The 16,243-nt window shown below is 47.9% G+C and overlaps 5 protein-coding genes across 5 annotated transcripts; 1 reads left to right on the top strand and 4 right to left on the bottom strand.

The window, feature by feature from the left end:
- Positions 1-575: 575 nt before the first annotated feature.
- N7537_001932 (putative translation elongation factor EF-1 subunit) lies at positions 576-3,409 on the bottom strand (the record flags this gene model as incomplete). Its single annotated transcript, XM_056892990.1, has 5 exons — positions 576-1,783; positions 1,841-2,023; positions 2,074-2,808; positions 3,019-3,069; positions 3,181-3,409. 5 exons carry the CDS (start codon positions 3,407-3,409, stop codon positions 576-578), a joined length of 2,406 nt encoding a protein of 801 aa, XP_056757985.1.
- Positions 3,410-4,830: 1,421 nt separating this feature from the next.
- pan2n2 (poly(A)-specific ribonuclease) lies at positions 4,831-8,526 on the bottom strand (the record flags this gene model as incomplete). Its single annotated transcript, XM_056892991.1, has 4 exons — positions 4,831-5,803; positions 5,869-6,987; positions 7,040-8,331; positions 8,398-8,526. The coding sequence occupies 4 exons, from the start codon at positions 8,524-8,526 to the stop codon at positions 4,831-4,833; spliced, it is 3,513 nt and encodes a 1,170-aa protein (XP_056757986.1).
- A 910-nt stretch (positions 8,527-9,436) lies between these two features.
- N7537_001934 (uncharacterized protein) lies at positions 9,437-12,049 on the bottom strand (the record flags this gene model as incomplete). The annotated part of the gene is made up of 9 exons (XM_056892992.1): positions 9,437-10,002; positions 10,095-10,278; positions 10,334-10,509; positions 10,570-10,718; positions 10,770-10,894; positions 10,949-11,496; positions 11,559-11,779; positions 11,832-11,951; positions 12,018-12,049. 9 exons carry the CDS (start codon positions 12,047-12,049, stop codon positions 9,437-9,439), a joined length of 2,121 nt encoding a protein of 706 aa, XP_056757987.1.
- A 230-nt stretch (positions 12,050-12,279) lies between these two features.
- Positions 12,280-13,236, bottom strand: N7537_001935 (type 1 glutamine amidotransferase; the record flags this gene model as incomplete). Its single annotated transcript, XM_056892993.1, has 1 exon — positions 12,280-13,236. One exon carries the CDS (start codon positions 13,234-13,236, stop codon positions 12,280-12,282), a length of 957 nt encoding a protein of 318 aa, XP_056757988.1.
- Positions 13,237-14,726: 1,490 nt separating this feature from the next.
- On the top strand, positions 14,727-15,805 carry N7537_001936 (uncharacterized protein; the record flags this gene model as incomplete). Its single annotated transcript, XM_056892994.1, has 2 exons — positions 14,727-15,678; positions 15,732-15,805. The coding sequence occupies 2 exons, from the start codon at positions 14,727-14,729 to the stop codon at positions 15,803-15,805; spliced, it is 1,026 nt and encodes a 341-aa protein (XP_056757989.1).
- Between the last annotated feature and the right edge of the window lie 438 nt (positions 15,806-16,243).

A 16,243-nucleotide genomic window follows, 5' to 3' on the forward strand; every position in this document is an offset into this window, starting at 1 on the left:
AACTTGCTAGAAGGGACCAAATGTTTGCCCCTTCGGGAAATTCAATCTCAGGTGCTGAAGTTTACCCGGTTGACTCATGTCCTTGCTACAGACCACGTGTTGCTAAATTGTTCTATGCTACATTGTAACAGTCTAATCTGATGTCGATTCATTGATTATGACAAGTGGTAACTCGATCGAGAGAAAGTGCTGTCGAGGTATACTCCGTACTGCGGGCCTAGATGTTGGCCGGGGATCTCCCGAGTAGGGGGCGTGGCACAGAGCACCCACCATGCCCTGGGAATTTAGTACAGCAGCTTATGAGTCTAACTTTAATGGCACTACTCATGCGATATACTTCAATAATTCATTCAATAATTGAGCCTGGAATTATTTCCCAAATAATATCTGAATGTACGTCCGAAATCAAATCCAAGGAACATGCCTATCAACGGGGCAGTCCTGGATCGAATACTACTTATTCTATGATATATATATTCGTGCTTGTCTCACCGAAAGTTCTAATAAACAATAATGTGCTACCAAGGACGGCGCATTGTGGCATATCGAATGAGATTGATTTTGATCAAGAAAGCTCATTCTAATAAACCAGCAGCCACCGTTGAGCCTCCCGCGCGCAGGACAATCCTGGTCGGTGCTTCCAGGGGAACAGCCTGATCCATTTCAACCACAATACGCGCCACGACACCCGGACCGACGATTTTAGGGCGTTTCTTGATAGCCGCTCCTGATGCTTTGTCTAGAGAGGCAACCAATTTACTGATGCGACCAGGTACATGTAGACGGCCACGGTGCACATCCACTTGCATGGGCATAAGGTGTTCGAAGGCCAGAACCTTGGCGGTGAAAGACGTGATGGTAGGAATAGGAGAGGAAGGACGGCAAACAACATCACCGGAACGGAGGTGAATAGGGTCGATATTTGCGATATTTAAGACGACGTTTTGTCCCGCCACGGCCCAGTCGCTTGGTTCGCTGTCCACCTCCAAACTGCGCACAGTTGCTGTTTCACCACTGGGCATGATCAGGATCTGGTCGCCCATCTGCAAGCTGCCTGCGTCGATACGGCCAGAGATGGAAAGCGGATTCTGCACGCCACCGCGGAAGACATCACCAATGGTCATACGTAAAGGCTTTTCGAGGGCGTGAGTGTATGGCTCCGACGTTTCCAGTTCTTCAATCAACGTGCGACCTGTGTACCAGGATGCACGAGGGTCGTCAGTCCGTTGAGAAATGTTGTCTCCCAGAACTCCTGAGCATGGCACAAAGGAGATGTTGCTGTCCTGGAAGCCTGCAGTTGTCAAGAACGCAGAGATCTGCTGTTCAATCTCCTCGAATCGTTCGTGATTCCATTGCACGGTATCCATCTTGTTCACAGCCACCACGATCTTTTGAACGCCCATGCTGCGCACCAGTAGAGCGTGCTCCTTAGTCTGACCCTTCAACCCCGACTCGAACTTGCCCACACTAGAATCGATGACTAGAACAGCAAAGTCTGCCTGACTGGCACCAGCGATCATGTTCGGGACGAAGTCACGGTGGCCTGGTGCATCAACAATGGTGAAGGCTGTCTTGTCGGTCTCAAACTGGTTGGTGGCAATGTCTATCGTCACGCCTCGTGCTCTCTCCTCCGACCCTTGGTCCAGCACCCAGGCTAGCGCAAATGAGCCCTTGCCGATCTTCTCGGCCTCTCGCCGATACCTATCTAGAGTCCGTTGGTCGATTGCACCTTGATCTGCTAATAACCGTCCCATGAGAGTGCTCTTTCCAGCGTCGACGTGACCTATTTTGGATGTGTCAGTTCAGGTCCTCACCTTCTTGTCGGTGGAAATTGACTTACCAATAACCACAAAGTTTGCAGACCGCTTGCGGGTGGACTTCTTGTACTCTGATAAAACATCAAGATTCTTGCTCTGGACAGTCACTTTGTCTCCCACTGAGAGATCCTTCATGCCACCTGCTATATCAGACTGGCCTTTCTTTATCGCTGCCGATTTCGATGCGGCTGATTTCGACTTCATACCTACATATTATTAGGCAATTGCCTTTAAACCTTCCTGCGGGTCGCCAAACCTTTCGCTGTGTTCTGTGCATTGAGAACGACATCGTCGGGGCTGGGCGCTGCAAAGTCAAAAGGTTCAGCATGATCCTGTCCATAGATCCTCAACAGGTCTGAGCTGTTGGAGTGTAAGTGGCTGGGCTCAGCTGCTGTCGGGCCCGTTGCTGCGCCAACGATGGTGCTGGCAAATGTCGAGGGCAAGGCTCGAATGGTAGGCACTGGTTGCTGAGGTTCTGGTTCTTTTGGTTCAAGCACCATCCTTTGCATTGATTCAGAAACATCAGATGCCGATGGCTTTTCGGTGTCGGATTCGGATTCGGGACGCTTCGGTGTCGGATGTGAAGATGAGCTTGGGGTTGCCAAACGACGGAGAGACGCAGGACCCTCTGAAGCTTTTGGTGTGGACCTCCCGCTAGCTGCAAGTCTGTCACGAAGGGAGCGCGCTGTACCCGGATGATCAAGCGAGGATGTCTTTGGTTGTTCGAATTTGGGAGTTGATGGAGTCGAGGTCTCCGGCTGTGATGGTGCCTTCTCGCCGTCTTTCTTCTTCCGGGCTGCAGCTAGGGCGGCCAATTTAGAAAGTTTTCCACCATTCTCCGGTGCACCCCCCAAGAGCCCCAAACGTGGATAAAGCGGCTCAATCAGGATTTCCGATTTCCGATGAGAGGGAATGTTGAGCCAGGGACAATCGCGAAAGAAATCGGCAGCCGAGAAGTGTGCTGTAGTAGGAGGAGCAGGGTATGCCGGCACTGGAAGACCTGTTAGAACAATGTTCAAACTTCTATGGCATCAGTTTCGAGTCTCTAGATATCACACGGGATGTATTTGCACCACATACACACATTTTCATTTGCAAGGAACAGCACTGATGACCGGGGCGCGTAGAATATCTTGTGCCCCAGACCCGGAGCCCAGCGACGACACTTTAGGATAACAATTATCCCATGAACACTGCTTACCTGGTTGAATCTTCGATTTCTGCAGCTTCGTAGCCTCCTTCTCTCTCTTTCCTGGACGCAGAACTTTGATTAGCTGAATTCCACAACAAACATTTGAACGCGGAAACCCGCATAGCTAATATCATGCATGTGATGCGAAGTATCTGCAGAAACTGAACGTACCCCTCAAATAGTTGACCGACTTCTCGATATCATTGTAGTAATGCCATAATGCGTCTTGGACTTCTTCTTTCGTGGCGGTCACTGATGGTTGCCCGGCATTGAGCTGTTGCAAAACAGCGGTGGTACACTGTTGCAAAAACTCCTGTTCCTCGGGGTCAGCGGTTACGTCGTCGTCGTCATAAAAATCGTCGTCATCGTAATCGACATCCTTAATACGGTGTCGCGACATTACGGCGTGAGGAGGTGGGGTAAATGAACGAGGGGTTAAGTGACGGAGAAGGGACCGTAATCTACGGAGCAATTGAACCTGACCGCCTTCCTCACCGCCCTTTCTGATGACATTTGTACATCTGTCATGTCTTCAATTGGTTCTGCGAAGCTATTTCTAACCTGAACACACAACATAGCTTTAACATATAACATGCAGAATTGATGTCAAACGCTTTAAGCCTATTGTCTAGTCTAGTTTATCTCTGGATCTATGATCTACGAGTAAAACCCACCCTCAACCCTGCAGCCTCTTATACATATCAAAATCCCCTCCTAGCTTCCTGACTTCCAGTGCAGACAGAGAGGCCCAGCACAGTATGTAATGCCCAGACTTCCAAAAATGGTAGGGAACCAGAAAGGCCTGATGAAGCACCACGCCTGGCGAACGAAGCCCAAAAGAAGATCGATGTAATGCACATTATCCGAATGAACGTGTATAATACCTGAGCGAGTTAAATTGTCAGCTTTGGTTAACCCGACCCAGATAACCTGTCGCCGATCAAGCTGTCTGTCGCCTTCCGGAAACCCGAACATTCAATCCTTACAAGATTACCTCTCCTTTAAAACAGAGAGAGGAGTTAGACATGTGGATTGACAAGGTTGGAAAGATCTTGGAAAGCCGTAACTTGCAAAACTTGACCAAGAAATCGATCCCCAGGCCAAGCAGAAGAACCCCTAATGGTCAGAAACGGAATACACTCTCGGTACAAGTACAAAGTTGGCTATCTAGCCACAAGATCTTACCGCAGAGGATGACGCCTTTCCAGCAACGCCTCCTGAACACATGACAAAAGGGCATTTTGTTCGATGAATCTGACTTCGATATGCAAGTATGTCACTAACGGCTGGATGCATGTTGAGTATCCGATAGTGCAGGATGAAACATTCTGCGTGTGTTACAATCGCCACTCCATGAATGGTCTGTTACGTGTTGAAACATTGATTCGCAATATTAACATGATAAAATATTTTACGAGTATCAATGGGGATTTAATGACCCGAGGAGTTTTCCCGACAGCAGTAGCCGGCGGTGGAGTTATAACGACACTGACAGAGTCTATTTATTTTATCCCTAGCGCCAAATGGGGCATTGAAATGATCTTCGAGGACGACCATTTGAACGGGCATTGCAGGAAGTTTCAGACTGGTGGAGCATATCATGACTGGATCAAAACCAAAATGATGCATTGACGGGTTGATATGATGGAGACTCTAATAACCCCATCCAACCCAAGAAGTATATTATCTAGACTGGAATCTGCATTATTCTACTCACAAGTTGAGTTTATCACTTCTAACGGTCTGAGAATATACGTAATATGCTTTTCCGACACGCATGATGTCGAAAGAGCCATGTGGAAAAAATGTAAGCATATTCATCTATCGAAGGGGACTACCTCCAAAAAAGTCACCGGTACCAGGTCCAGAAAAGCTCCCATTACTCGGTGTCAAGGCAATCGATCGTCGGAAAGCCTGGCGAGGGGTGGCAGGGGCACTGGGGGATCCAGCGATGGGAGCGGCCGATGTTGGGGGGACTGGCACCACGGATCGTGTGTCCGGGGTGCTAGGAGTGTTGCGACCGCTGTCATTCTGTATGGTGACAGCGGTGCCAGGTCGGGAGAGAACGGTTACGGTGCCTCCGCTTTTAGGAGGTGGGCGGAACCCTAGCTTCGAGCCTTCGCGGAAGATCTCTTCAAGCATTTGCGTGACAATGCCTGCATCCTCGTATTCCTGGAACTTTTTCCAGAGACGTAAAGCCATGCGAGCATCCTCGATCGAATCGTGTCCTTGCACAGTGTCCGGTGCTGGTTCCTCTTGGATATGCTCCTTGAACACAGCCCAGGCCAGGTACCTGAGGCTGAGACGCCGGTTCTTCCCGGGGTGGAAGAAGAGATACTGTGTATCCACGGTTTGTGCCTTGGGCACTTGGATGTTGATTTTGCGGAAATCAGAGGCTAGACCGTGACCAACAAATACACAGCCGAGATTTAGAAGTAGCCAGAGCTTCTTGTAGGCAACCTTGAGTGGGACAAGATTGTGTTCACTGGTCCGCGGATCCAGGTCACCGGGTTTGATGCCAGAGTACTGAGTCACATAGTCCACAATTGGCTCACGGATGGTGATGTAGTCATCAATAAATGGAACTCCTTCTTGAACACCCACACCGCGCAAGACGGAAACACGGGCCAGCCCGCTCTTGTTGGGGCGTACCATTTCCTGTGATCCGTCTGCCTTGACGTCAATCTCGGCTTTTTCTAGATCGACAAACTCAGTATCCAATGCGACAGGTGTCCCGGGCTGTGGCATTTCCTCTTCGGTGAGAGTTTGACAAGACTCAACCTGACGGCCGCCACTACAAGAAGACGGCTGTTAGTATTTCTATCCAAAAATCAATCTTAATCATGTTCACAAACTTACTTCAAAGACCACTCGCGGAATAGCAGGGTTTTATCGAGGAGGTTCTTCCAAGAGTCATCGACCACATGACGTGGATCTCTTACTTGGTAAGCTAACACGCAAGGTTGCTTCCAAGGCTGCGTAAACCGGAGTGCTTCATCTCTGTCGACCTCAGTGACCAAAAAGTCATTGAACAGGTGCCATTTGCCTTGTTCTTCGGACTCAGGACCTGAAATAGAGACATTGACGAAAGACACCAAATGCGGCTTTTGATGTTCTGGGATGTCAATCTCCGCAACCAAGCCAACCAGATCATATACCGCAAGTCCAGGTGTTTGATTTTGGATTCGGAGGCGAAGCTCATCACCCTCAAAGCACATCACCTGCCCGTTAGCATCAACGAGAATTCCAACGGCGTCGGGCAACCATCCTGGAATTGCCCAAAGCCGGCGGCACAAAGGGTTTGTCAGGGCGGCATTGAGCACGAGAATCAAAGGCATGCGATGAATGGTCTTGCGAATAGTTACTTGCTGGTAGCGACGACAGTAATTGCACCATCCTCGGTTTTGTGTCTCTCGCTCGATACTTGCGCGTAAAATATTGGAGAAGCGGAATAGCGGATTGCGTCGCGCGTGCTTAATGTCGATGTTCGGGTAAATCAGTTCATTCGCGAGTGAATTTCCAGGGCGCACAATTTCGTTCTGGCAGAACATGCACCGGATAGACTCAGACGCAATAGTGGCTAAGCGCTGATCGAGCTCTTCAGAACTAGGTTGAATCATCCGGAAGTCTTGAGCTATTTGAGTCAGGAAGAAACGGTTGACTGCTTGGATCGCAGTTGAGAGAGATTTGTTGGTCAGATTCTCTTCCAAAAGACCTAGATTTGAGGCTTCTCGGAAGCTGCTGAATGTCTTGAGAAGGTTGGTGGCCTGACAATTTTGCCCGCTTGCCTTTTCAAGCATGTCGAACAAATAACCCAGTTCACACAAAAGACAGTGTTCGAATATGCACGATCCAGCTGCATGATTCAGGGCGAGATTTCGGAAAAGTGGGATGAATTTGAAAAGTTGAAGAAGAGAATTGGTAAAAGAGTTGGATATATGAGTCTCAAGTCCAGAGAATGAGGTCTTGTTGTAGAATCTGTAGAGAACGTGAGCGAAGAGAAGCAAATGAATTGGAAGAGAAGACGTACCTGAAATCAAAGTCATCAACACCGAATCGGCTGTATTTGATCTCTACATTGCTGTACTTGAGTAATGGATCGTCATCGCTTTCTCCGTTGATCTTCGCCCCTGCCAATGCCTCTGCGGCATCGCCAACCAAACCGTCTGACTTGCTGTAGTCTCGAGCCTTTTCACTCAGGAACTTTGGTGCAATAAGAGCCGGCTCTGCCGTAGTCAGTGCGCGGGTGTTTTCCATTTGGTATCGACGCGTCTTTCTCGGGTTTGGGGCATGGTGTCCCATCTCTGCAGGGCGTAAATATGGCAACATAGACTGATCCAACGGAGCCGGCGGACTGCCGACTTCAAAAAGCAAATGGCTGGGCCATGCGGAGAAGAGACGTTCGTGGTAATAAGGCATCCCAACCATGCTCAATGGACATTCGGAAGACCAATCTACCTGAGGAGGCCGCGCAGAAACATCGGCGAATTCTGTCTCCTTGCTCAATTCATTAAAATGAACCTTAGTCGGCGAGCCCCATAGGTGAATGGAGCATTCGGCATCGTTAATGGCCAATGCTTCTCCTGATGGTGATAGGTCAATACCGAGCACAAGTGACACATTGGCTTGTCTCAAGTTGACCGAATTTGGATTCATGAGATCGATCACTTGGAGTTGACCTGTTTGTGAAGCCACGAAGCTGGTAGTGTGAAGTTTGGGGTGCATGCGCACGTATGCTGCTCCAGCATGGAACGGAATCGGAGGTAACGGTGTCAAGGTTTTCAAGTCATAAACATTGGCTAGGGGGTCCACGATTGGGGATCCGAGGTGGCGGACTGAGAAGCCACAGGTAACTAGCAGGTCATTTCGCGCATCCATGTCATTTACACCTGTTCCATGAGCTTTCCATGACTTGACAACACTAAAGTCCGAGAGACTGAGGGCATTGACTGATCCGGTATCTGTTGCAGCACAGAGATATCGACTCTTTTTCATCATCGTGTACCCGTGCTCGGTGGGCAGCTTCTCGACGATTGTGCCCTTGTCAATATCTACCGTGAACATTACGCGCTGAGAACCCGCGACAAGGATTCGATTGGTCTGAGCGGTGAAGCTCATGCAACGAAGGTCGACCATTTCATCGTGAGTAAGGTGCCACTGTGTCAAGCCTCGTCGGGTAATCATGTGCACACTCTTTGATGATAGCGAAATCACACCTCTTTCGTGGAAGATTATTTGCCGTACTGAGCCCTCAGAGACTGGATGGGCTCGAACAGAGGTATACCGTTGCAGCTCCGGCCCGTAAAAGGAAGAGACCCTGCCCTGGCGAATCGAACATACTCGTCAGCGTCCCGCCTCGGAAATCGCCCAGCAAACACCAGCACTCACGTATTCATTGCCTGTCCATAAAAGCTCCATCATATCGTCAAATGCCGTCGCCGTTGCCACAGTTGGCATAGCATGCGGACTCGGCGGCGGCATTGGGATACGCGACAGCTCATCCCAATCGGCCTCCATGCTTGCGGTAGCCTCTGGAGTCCAACTCCAATACCGTGATTATGTTATGCGTCCTTTCTTTTTCTCGATGTGCCGGCCTGATGGAGCCTCGTGTAAACTGCTGTCTTCACCCACGTGGGAATACAGCGAGTGTGGGCATCGTTCGGCGCGAGGGACGCGATTGCGGGGAAGCTATAAGAGGATTTGGCGGTGGGATTTTGGCACAGTGAGAGGTTTGGAGTCGAAAGGGCACCAAACTGACAGTCGAAGCTCGGCTCAAAATGCCTGACGCGACGAAATGAGAAACGGTCGGACTCCAACTGCTGTCCATGTTGCCGACGAGGAATAGGAACGGTGAGATGTTGGTATCATCACGTGATTTAAGACAATATCCCTAAGTCAAGTCCACGGGGGACAAATACCGCCTGGAACTTTGGAGTGAAGATCACCTGGAGCAATGGTTTATAAGCAAGGAATTTTTTTTCTTTCTTTTCAGCAACAGAAGCATAGGAATTTGGGCCTCATCAGAGGAGAAAGATGGCTATTTCTATACAGCCCTGGAGATGCATAGGTGCAAATATGTGGCGACGACTGACCTCAAATCCTTAAAGGAGAATCAGATTCAATATTGTGTAGTAACACAAAGAGCTTTCTTTTCTTTGAACGAGATATCAAAAAATGAAACAAATCGGATTGGTTGTAAAGGTGGGTGTGGCTTTGAAATATGGTCTATAACAGCTATAATGGTGATCATGGGTAAAAAAGCGTGCTATAGTACACAAGCGAACCACTCAAGCCCGATAAAATTATTCGCATGGGAGTTTTTAGACTGTGATAGAAGGTGGTCTTAAGGTCTTTAATGTGTGCGATCTTATTTTATTAACTCCACAATATGTTTGGGTATCACAAGAGACGTTTCTTTTCTATCCGCTTATGGACCATTAAATACTTTCTCGATCTCCAACCAGTCGATGTAGTCAACCCCGGTCAGTGGCAATGTCGGATTGTGGAAACTGGAATAAATCCCTTCTGCGTCCCCAGAAAGATCTAGATTCCAATCTCCCTGCATATCAAACATTGCGTCTGGAACATCCATATTAGACCATGGCTCAAGTAATCTGATCTCATCTTGATGATCACTCCGACTACTTGAAGCCACAGCCATATATGATGGGGGGTCTGAAGAAGTCAACAGCGTATCTTGTCTTGAGCCTGGACTTGCTGCAAATATCTGGGTCTTGTCTCGGGAGGCTGCATCGCTGTGCGAGGCATTTGCATTGAAAACATGATTCGGCCAAACGTGCGAATAAGATTGTGCAATATCTTGCAGTCGTCGCTCGGCAGCTAGATTGCCGGACTGTGATAGAAACTGGAGTACTTTGGAAGCTTGATCGAGTGCTAATGGTGGTTGGGTTTGTGATTTGTCCAAGAAGCCTACCATGACCAGAACAAATGCAGCGGAGAATGTTGCATCCAGATCAAAAAAGCCATACCGGGCTTATAGTAATGTGTTAGCTCTTGATTTTGATAAATATGGAAAACATAATATGGGGGCAAGGTCCGTTGGCTAGAGCGCTAGAATGACTCACGGATAGTTTGCTGGCGACGAAGTGATTCAAGTATTGCGAGACTTCTGGTGGCTGCCTCATCGCATGTATCACAGAGACGCAGCAGCATACTCGGTGCTGGATCAGGTGACTGTGGCTGTTGTTGGCTCTGAACTCGGAAACGAGCCCTTTGAAGTAATATTGGCCGTGTACATAGGATGATAGCCTGATAAAAGATCAGGAACAAAACTAATAATCTGTTCTGTTTGGGACTATCTCACCTGGAAAAGCATTAGGTACAATGATGCACCTGTGCGAGTTACTAACTGTAAGGGCCGATTGAAGTCCAGCGTCAAAGATTTAGGGAAAGATCGGCCCGTGTCATGCAGCTCTTGGAGAATTTGCTGGATTTTTTGGACTAATTCCAGTTGAGTGATTGACTTATTACCATATAGAGCTGTTGTAGGACAGTTAGCACAAAGTTAAAAGCCCAATGGAGTACACCTAGGTAGCTCACTTGACATTATATCATCAGTGACGCGCGCGATACGCACATTGATTGCAAGAGCAATTGGTGACTGGAACCCCATCGCGTTCCGCGGGAGTTCAGTGCGTAACTGTCGTTCATCGGCCCCTGCAGCTAGTCCCAGACCTGAAGCGAGGCGCCTGAAAGTGTAAGCGAAGTCCCAAACCCTTAAAATTGCCAAATGGGCCTACCTGTCGAGCATGTATACTGTCCACCAGAGTCTTAATCTGTGGGCACTCTGGGAAGGGACACAGCGTTGGTCCACTTCGCGTAAGTTGCACCCAAGGGCGATAGCAAGCCGCAGTGCGAGTCCAATCTACCACATGTCAATGATACTGTAAGAGAACACTGTGGGCCTTGCATAACGTACATAGAGATATGCATCATGTTTACGGTCACACCACTGCAAATATGTAGTTATTAATGTTAGTATCTCGACAGCTATAACACCTTCCCCGCCCATATGATGCAACGGAGGAAGACGCTTCAAGGCCTCAGCGAACAAGTCCGCGCCAGGTGTCTGTAATGTTGGATTTTTTACATCCATGAGCTTTGCCATGGCCATAACCAAAAGATATTCTGTAAACCAAGGAGAGTTTATCTGCTCCTGCCTTGTCTCAGGGCTTTGAAATAGCAACATAAGATCATCTGAGAAAGATCGTGGGTCAAAGAAGTGCTGGCTCACACCAAGATAAAAAAGGAATTGATCAAGCAAGTGCTGTGATTCCTCCAAGGACGGGAAAGATACTCCAGCAACATTGTCAACGAGCTCTTTGACCGACGTCCACTGAGGTAATCGATCAGCACGATATTGAAAATTCGAAGTTGATCCATGAAAATTGCGATTACTGGAATGCGACTTGTCAAGGAGCGATCTGACTTGAGACTCGAATGCAGGGCCGGAGGTCAGATCCGTTGCTTCACGTAGAGTCAGTTATATTCGCAAGCAGACTAGGAAGAATAAAGCAATGTCAAGTTACCTGGACTTATAGCAGGATCGTTATCGGGATATAATAGCTCATCTTGCCTCTGATTTGGGGGCTCTTGATTGCCAGGTGTTGAAATTCGTTGCGCAGATTGACGGCCTGGGGTCTCATCTGGTACTACTGGAGAAGGAAATGAAGAGACTGGACCCCGTACAGACTGAGAGCTGAGCTGCTCTTCATAGGTTCGGACTTTTTCCAAGAGATGTTTCACTTGGCTGGTTTATAGTCAGCAAGAATGCCCAGGGCCTATAATACACATGAACATACGCTTCAGAAAACCGTCTGCGACCGGAATGGCCAAAAGTGCATTCCCAATTGTGTCTGACGCAAGCGCGACAAGGCTTATCACCGGAACATTTTACTTTGCGTCTTCGACATGTTTCGCATCTGTCCAACTGTTATCATACATGACTCATCACAGCCGGAGAAGCAGACGACGCATTGCAAACTTACGCGTTAGTAGATCGTGGATTGGAGCCTGCCATGGCTGTATAAACACCGCATACAGCTGACCTAGATATTGATTTGATAGTCACGTTTCAGTCACAAATGTGAAAACGTCGGACTGTATGGATCGGGTGTTCACCCGAGGCTGCGGGGACATCGGCCAGGACCTCCGAGGGCCCCGCAGCCGAAGAAATCCAAACAATTCCAACGTTGGATAATGCAATCAATGCAATCAACACGAGGATAGATTGATATCTGCGCTCGAACTTCAGTCTTCCCCCGCGAAAAACAAAAGGACCGCCTCCGCCGCGATCTTAGAGTCGTCGTCATCATCTTTACCAGGCACCACAGAACGCCTGATGTTTTCTAGATGCGAGGCAAGCAAATCTGCAGGCCAGTTAAATTGATTGGCAAATTTATGACATAGCTCAGCAGTGGCAAACGCATCGAATTCAAAATGACCTTGTAAAGTGAGAACGTGTCCGGGCTTGTAGAGGCCCTGGATTGGACATTTAATGCTGCTTCCGATATTGAGCCACGGTTCAGGCAACATTGCCCCTTTTCCCCGGGAAATTAGTGTGTCTGCCGGTGAAGACATTACGGCATCGCCGTGGATGACTTGAATATGGAATGGTTGTTTTGGAGTGAACCGAGCTAGAGGTGGGAAGTTGGAGACAAAAGCCGGGTTCAAAATGATAGGGTGCATGCCAATTTCGTGGCCATCAGATGAAGCTTCAACGGATAGCTTAAATGACGATCCTTGCGACATGTAGCTTTTGTCACTTGCAAGGAGGGCTTGGCCTATAAGTTGATGTCCAAAACAAGATCCGAAGATTTTGACCCTAGGATACTCGGCATACACCCTCGCAATAAAAGATTGCAAGGCTGGAATCCAGTGCAACTTATCATATACTGCTGCTGCAGCTCCAGTGACCAGAATTGCGTCGACAGGACCTGGGAAGCCAGGGGGCCGATTTTCCGTCGGTGACCAAGGGCTGACTCGTAAGGACTCGAGATGTGGGAATGACCCGCCCACAACGTCGAATGCAGTGATGTGGACACTTAGAGACCTTCTGTTCTTGTGGTATTCGCTTGCATTGATGCGATTTGCGGCGGCAGTGAGAAGAACGTTGAATTGTGAGCTGTACAATCCTCTTTTGGCGTAGACAGGGTAGCAAGGAATGTCGGTGTCAAGAACAGCAATATGTATAGGGTGGACAGACATTTTGATCCGACAAAGTAGTGAAAAACACAGAAGAGGTGAGAGAATGTACAGGTTGAACAAACGAACGACTTTCCGTTTGTCATGTCGGACGAGATCCGAAATACTCGGGACAAATGGCCGACAGATCAATCGAATAGCATGTTAATATCTCGGCCAAAACTCTTTATAATATCAGGAACTCCTAAAATAAATTGATTGGAATTGGCACACATTTAGACCTGGTGCTAGTTTATCTACGATGGCGGTAGGTTGTTTCAATTGAGCCATTTGAGCTTCGAGTACGATGAACAACTAAAGACTACAGAGAAGCAAGTCTCATATCCTTCAAGTTTAGACTCTAAATAGGAGTCTACCGAATTCATCTGTGAAGTTGACCTATGGAGTTATGGCTTGCAATGAACGAGGTCGGCTACCATATTCGATTAATTGAGTCTCAAGCTAAGCTTCATTGGCACCCACTTTTTCACCAACCCTGAGACATCCTAACAACGCTAGGATTGAAATATTCAGGAGCCAAGTCGAGATAAGGTAATAGATCGACGATGTAGAGTGCGCGAATTATACTAGGCGTTCACCCCCTGAAGTCATCGGGTTGGCGGCCCGTCTATAGCTAAAAGTACTAGAACGTAAAACGTGAAATACCCCAGGGATAAAAGGCTACCAAATCACAAAGAATTCGTAGAAAGTCATCCCTCATACGGAATCATGTCTGGAGCCACATACACCAATGCAAGGATGAACCGAGGGATCACACAAAAAACCCCCGCACCTGCGATGGAGAAGGCAATGCTACTCAAGCTGCATGGTGATCCGAAAGTCAGACGCAAGAAATTTGCAGGGCATTGTCTCTAGCTGGGTCTAGCAGGGATTCAGCGCCTACTTACCCAATGCATCCAGTTGCTCAAGCTATTCAATGGCCAGAGAGAAAAGGAAATCAAAAGGCCTTGTATATATTTATTGTCGTTGACGTTTTCGCCCATTTGTAATTCACTAAACATGCCCAGGTACACTTACGCAGATTTAGTCGTTAGATCGAACGAATCTCCTTAGTACTCACCAGGGCAATTATTCCGGAGCAGTGGCCTATCTAATATTCCCCTCCCCGCCATTTTAAGCATCGAGTTGCAATTTATTTTAGTGAGCAAGCTAGGCCAGGGTTATGATCCTTCATCTAAAAACATTCCCATGACCCATAAATTCCCAAGCCTAGCCAATATTCAAAGAGTATTTGATGCCTATCATTTCACATTCTAGAGCGTCCACATACAACATTCCCCTATTTCTCCGCCTTATTACTTGGAAAGCGTCACTGGAGCATTGTATTTTATTATAAAAATACATAATTTTAAGCATTTGTAAGTAATTATACCAATACGTTAAGGATCTGCTGGTGACCTGCTACCTGTAGTGACACCCCCGTCTCGTCCACCCACGATGCATATATATACCCTTTACACCTTCTCCTTCAGGAAACACCACAGCTGCCCAAAATGACTCGTCTTCCCTCCTTGGCCTTGACTGTGGTCTCTCTGCTATCTACTACATTTGCTCTTCCCTCCGTTGATGTTAATGTTCTTTACAACTTCGGCGATGGCACCTGGGCCGAGAACCTCGCGGTGCGCGCCAATGGCCACATTCTTGTCTCACGCCTGGATAACCCCGAAATTCTCCAGCTCGATCCAACGGGTGCCAGTGAGCCTATTGTAGTTGCCTCTTGGAACTCGACGACCTACAAGGGGTGTCTCGGCATATCCGAGACGAGCCGCGATATGTTCTACGTGGTAACCTCCGGCTTCATCGACGATAATTTTGTGCTCACGTCGGGAGTCAACAGCATCTGGGAAATCGACATGAGGAATTTCGCTGTCTCCAAGAAGACAAGCGAGGTGACATCCAAGGCAATTGTCTCCAAGCTAGTCGATATTCCCACTTCGGACTATCTGAACGGCGCTACCACCCTATCTGAAACTTCGATTCTTGTTGCCGATGTTTACAATGGCTGGGTTTATCGTGTTGACACACGAACAGGAGCTTACAATATTGCCATCAACGATGAGAAGATGAAGTTCGATGCTGTCTCAAATCCAGCCAGCAATCTTGGAGTCAATGGCATCAAGATCAAAGCTGGATATCTTTACTGGACTAATACGGCTGCCGGCTCTTTGAACCGTATTCGCATCACGAATAAAGGCGCCCCAGTTGGTAAATCTGAAGTTGTTGCCAGCAATGTCCCCAAGCCCGATGATTTCATATTCAAGAAGAATGGCCTTGCCTTCATCGCGCAGAACCAAATGGACGAACTTAGCGTCCTCTACCCCAAGTCGCCTGCTGCCCAGGTTGTCGCTGGTAGCAACACATCGACTGTTTTGGCGGGTGTGTCGGCTGGTGCTTTTGGTCGGCTGCAACATGACAAGGATATTCTTTACTTGACCACCAGCGGAGGTTGGTTTCCTCTTATTGCCCATTCCATGCGATTTCAACTGACGATTTAATAGGCGAGGCCTTGCCTATTAATGGCTCAGTGAAAGTCCCTGCGACCCTTTCTTGGATTAATACTACAAAATTTTGATATCCCCGGTGTAATACCGCGTAGTATAACGCGGCACATGCTTTGGAATGTTTTCCATGCCTGTGTCAGAATAGAAAATAAGCAAAGAAAACCATCAACAGTTTGTGGTTGTGATTTTCAGACTGTCAAATCTCATGCCAATTTTCATCTAGCTTAGATACCCTCTGTCCATGCAGTAGGTAGTCTCCCTGGATAACTGGGTGCGAGGTCTCTAGGGTTGTCTTCGGGCACGAATTGGTTAATGCTCTAAACAAAGGGTATGTCTATAGAAATGTGATACATACTAGACTCGGAATACACATAAACGTATCTGGTTATATCAGATGAGTGTATTGTTGATGTTTGAACCCGGGCAAACGAAGCCTATAAAGTTTCCTCCTCTGTCATTTCTAGTTCTTTTCTCTCCACAACCTTTTCCCAGAGCCACAAAGAACCGCC

Source organism: Penicillium hordei, assembly GCF_028827395.1.
Source record: "Penicillium hordei strain IBT 12815 chromosome Unknown utg000001l_segment0_segment0, whole genome shotgun sequence".
Taxonomy (NCBI): Eukaryota; Fungi; Ascomycota; class Eurotiomycetes; order Eurotiales; family Aspergillaceae; genus Penicillium; species Penicillium hordei.